The sequence below is a fragment of the Diadema antillarum genome, unplaced genomic scaffold (assembly GCF_040938485.1).
Source record: "Diadema antillarum isolate AM-2024a unplaced genomic scaffold, OU_Dant_1.0 seq00000423_RagTag, whole genome shotgun sequence".
Taxonomy (NCBI): Eukaryota; Metazoa; Echinodermata; class Echinoidea; order Diadematoida; family Diadematidae; genus Diadema; species Diadema antillarum.
In genome coordinates this window covers 1,551,682-1,555,891 of record NW_027271406.1, presented here as the reverse complement: position 1 = coordinate 1,555,891, position 4,210 = coordinate 1,551,682, and the positions used below count along the sequence as shown (strand labels likewise).

General features: G+C 42.0%; 1 protein-coding gene across 1 annotated transcript; it reads right to left on the bottom strand.

The window, feature by feature from the left end:
- Positions 1 to 1,710: 1,710 nt before the first annotated feature.
- LOC139732471 (UDP-glucuronosyltransferase 2B33-like) lies at positions 1,711 to 3,320 on the bottom strand. The gene has a single exon (XM_071643334.1). The coding sequence runs from the start codon at positions 3,318 to 3,320 to the stop codon at positions 1,731 to 1,733; it is 1,590 nt and encodes a 529-aa protein (XP_071499435.1). The 3' UTR covers positions 1,711 to 1,730.
- Between the last annotated feature and the right edge of the window lie 890 nt (positions 3,321 to 4,210).

Genomic DNA, 4,210 nt, shown 5'->3' with positions numbered 1-4,210 from the left:
AAAAAAAGTCTTTCTAACAAAATTGGTTTAAGTAACAAATGGAAATCTTGTGAATGAGTCACGTTTTTATTTATTCATTTTTAGCTACTGAACCTGGGTCATTTCTCTTATTTTCACGGAGGCCAATGTGTGTAAAGATACGGCCGGAGCATAACGAGCCAACAACTTTCTTGCAAAGGATAAACGCGGTCAAACCGTTATCATATCTACAACTGGTATACAGATTTGTGCTTCTCTCTTTTTCTTTTTCTTTTTTTGTTCCCAATCTTTACCCCCATCCTGAAATGATGATAGAGAATATGATATATAGATAATCCGCAGGCAGTTGTCACGTCCATTTGGTACCGCTGCATGCAATATGATATCTGCATGCTCTTTAAGGCGGGAAATTGAATTACCATGTTGCCTAGATAGCGTCGTCTTAGTCTTCGCATTGCACATCTAAAGCTAGCTATTTAATGATTTTTACTATAATGCTCTGATTTTGTGATATGGCATAGGCCTAGTAAGTCAAATCCTGATTTGAGCTGCGTTTATTACACTAAATCCGACGCTGGTCGCGGAACGGGGTTTTTACTATGGCGTGCCAAAAGGGACCATGTCTGTTTCTGTTGCAATATCAATTCCCCGCCTATAATGGTTACAAAATTAATTTTCTACTGCCGATTTTGTTGCTCTTGATTTTGACATAAGAATAACATTTTGGGTGAGTTTTTACCGACTTACTTATTCTTGTTTTTTTTTAAACAGAACCAGGAACGGTTCCTTTTGGCGTACCAGAGCAAAAACCCGGCCCGTTGCCCGTCCCGTGCTCCATGTGAACGCGCGATTACACTAAAGGGGTGTTGCAAGAAAGTCGAGTTGCAATCAATTGCAAAAATCTATTGCAAACTTTGCAATAGATAGATCTATTGCAAATTTGCAATCAATTGCATAATTTGCAATACATTTTGTGGAGTTGCAATTGATTGCAATCAGTTTCTTGCAATACCCCCTTAGACCCCTTCGCAAACAGCAATGCTTTGTTTGCATTGCTAGGCGGCGCTACCTGTAACATAGACCTACTCGTGCATCTTCGTTATCGAATTGTTAACGAATCATTCGCAATTTCTTATATTATGTATTTTATGCTCAAATATCCACATCATACTTTATCATGTTCACCTTTTACATTTCCATACTATATATTTATTCAGTCTGCGTGCTTTGGGTGTTGCCTTGCCGGGCAAGCCTCTGGCGAGCAAGCTTCCTAGTCGGCGAGAAAGTCATGTGCTATGAAGGCATACACTGGATCTGGATGGTACGCCGTAAACATGTTTAAAAAAAGACCAATTCATTTAGTAAGGGTCCTGTTGCATAAAACGAGATCAAACATCAGTCAAATCCCACAAACATAAATCGCTGAATACTCAATTTTGATTGACTAATACCTGATATAAGTTTGATTTTCTGACTTATGTTCAATTGTGTGTTTTATGTTCGATTATGTGTTTTTTGTCATACAAGAAGGCCCATAGTTCTCCAAAGGCCATGGACCAGAGTGAGTCGTTGTTTCAAACCTTGACAAACCCAATCCCGTCTGAGACACCCAATTTTAACTTGCAGGTCAGAGTTGATACTTTTCGCATGAACAACGTAGCGACTCAATCGATGGGTACATCATTAATACTTTGGTAAATCGGTTTCGGGTCTCTCAATGAGATATACAACATTACCATACGTTTGCAAAATCATTCTTGTTTTTCTTTGCAAGTCACGGTTCGCCAAGCAGTACACAGCAGCTTAAAGAGCAGTCGGATGGTAAAGAAGGCGATGAAAAGACCCAACATGAAACATCCAGCCAGGAAACACTTGATGTCTATCAGGTTTCTCTGGATGAAATCCATGTGCATCAAGGGCACCTGATATTGTTTGCCTCCATGGGATATCACGTGATCAATCCAGAACGCCGCCCTCTCGGCAGGGGTCATTGGACGATCTCGATACATGGCAGAAAGTCTCTCTACCGAGCGCGCGTACGTCGAATTCGTCGTCACGTCCTTCAGCGCTTCGAAGATGCGAGTCTCGCTCAACAATCCCTTGTCTATGGTGATACCGATGCCTTGGCTCGCTACTTTGGCACCAGTATCATATTGGTCAGCGTGGATGGGTATGACGACAATCGGGACAGAATGGTACAAAGCCTCGTAGAATCCGTTGTTGCCTCCCTGATACAAGAACGCGCGTGTCTTCTCGTGTCCCAACAGATCGTTCTGAGGTAACCATGGCAACGTCATTACATTCGGTGGAAGAATTATTCCGGATGGAATTGAGCGGAGTTGGAAGATGACTTTTTGAGGAAGACGCGCGAATGCATCTATGAAAGCTTTGACAATATTCAGAGGCATGGAGGTGAAGTAGGTTCCCATGGTGCATATGATAACGCCGTGTTCTCCGGAACTCTGCATAAAATCTTCCAACTCGTCGGTCAATGCAACTGCTGGCTTAGTTGTCAACCCACCAACGGGAATTGCGTTGGGCGGCAATGAACAAGGGAATTCCACAGAGAAATCGGAGTTAACTAGGAAAAGATCACTTTGGTCAACAAGGTAGGCTATACTTTCACCTGGTGAAATGTTGTACTTCTCGTTCAGCCTATCGTATGGCTGGCGAAAATAGTCCCCAATTAATCTTATGAAGATATAGTTGAGTGTATTTACTAAGCGATCCATGAAGCCCATAGTGTTTGACAAACCACTGAACATGTCAGGCACGAAAGCCGGTGATGACACCGCGCCGGCACCTTCTGCGACTGTGCACGGAGAGGAGATGGCAGACACGGTGGCGTAGGGTATTCCAAGTTTTCTGGCCATCAGTACGGGGCAAACCCAGGTGATGTCGTACACGACGAAACTATAGTTCGCCATCGCTAGTCGGTCCATCATGTCCTTGTCACCGAGAATATCGTCACAGTCTTTCCCTCGAGCATCGCGCATCAACTCGGCAATAGTAAACATCTGAACAGATGCTGGTTCGAAGGCGCGTTCGTTGTAGGCGTTAAGTTGCTTGTGCACCTCTTCCACGGGAATGGAGTGATGAAATATCTCGAAATCAAACAGGTTGGCGTACTTGGCGTCAGTAGCCCGATGTGCGTAGGCATTGCTAATGAAGAAGGTAATGTTATGCCCTTTTTCTACCAAGCGCTCAGCCATCGCAGCAGCGCACAAAAAATGACTGCCTTCTCCAAGAAAGGCGTTCATTAATATTCGTGCGGCGTTGCCAAAGCCACTGAGCGATATGACCAACAGTAGACTTGCTAATTGCCCGAAAAATACCGCCATATCTATAGTTTATAGAAGAATATTTCTGTAGTCTACTGCGGTGACAAATGTTGAACTTGTAACTCGGTTCAAATGTCATTGAACGTATTCAGCACAAGTAAACATGAAGACTCTCAAAACCGTTGGCTTTCTGTGCACACTGATCGAATCCCTGGCATCTAATGACTGATTGTGATCCACTCACGAGAATCGAATTAAAGGTCACGAAGAATAACAAAATCAGGTACAGCTTCCCCGTAACAACGCTACGTCTTATTCTGTGAGCTCAACCATAACCACTTGTATTAGATTCAAATTCATGCTGGCGCGCTGAGGCAAAACGATGCATGAGTGGATTAGGGGAGAATGGGATGAACAGTGGATAAGACAGACCACTCCCTCTAACTGCTTATGGTAGGCCTATTGTGTGTTCATCTATACAATGGTAGGCGATGGTTAATACATTGAGCAAGAAGGTTCACAAAATTTTCATCAAAACACGTTGAAATCTTTAAAAAAAAAGCTCGACCGAACAATTGGATAGAAATTATAGACAGATAGATAGATAGATAGATAGATAGATGGATGGATAGATAGATGGATACTGATTTATTTTGACAAAACAAGAAAGCAGCCTAGAGACTGGATTGTGTGCCGTCAATGTAAATGTACATTAAGCAAGTCATAATAAAAGTTTCACATGTTTCTAGAAAACATTTATTGTTAACTGCTGTTTCATGAAAAAGTTTGTAATTTCAAGGTTTTAGAATATATTTGTTGATTGATGTAATGAAGCTTTCATTGTGTTGTTTAATAAACTTCAGCCGTTACATCAAAGGAAATCAAAGTCAATGACGAATATTGAGTGAAAGTCTATTCGATAACTTTGCCCAATTTCGACCCGTGATACA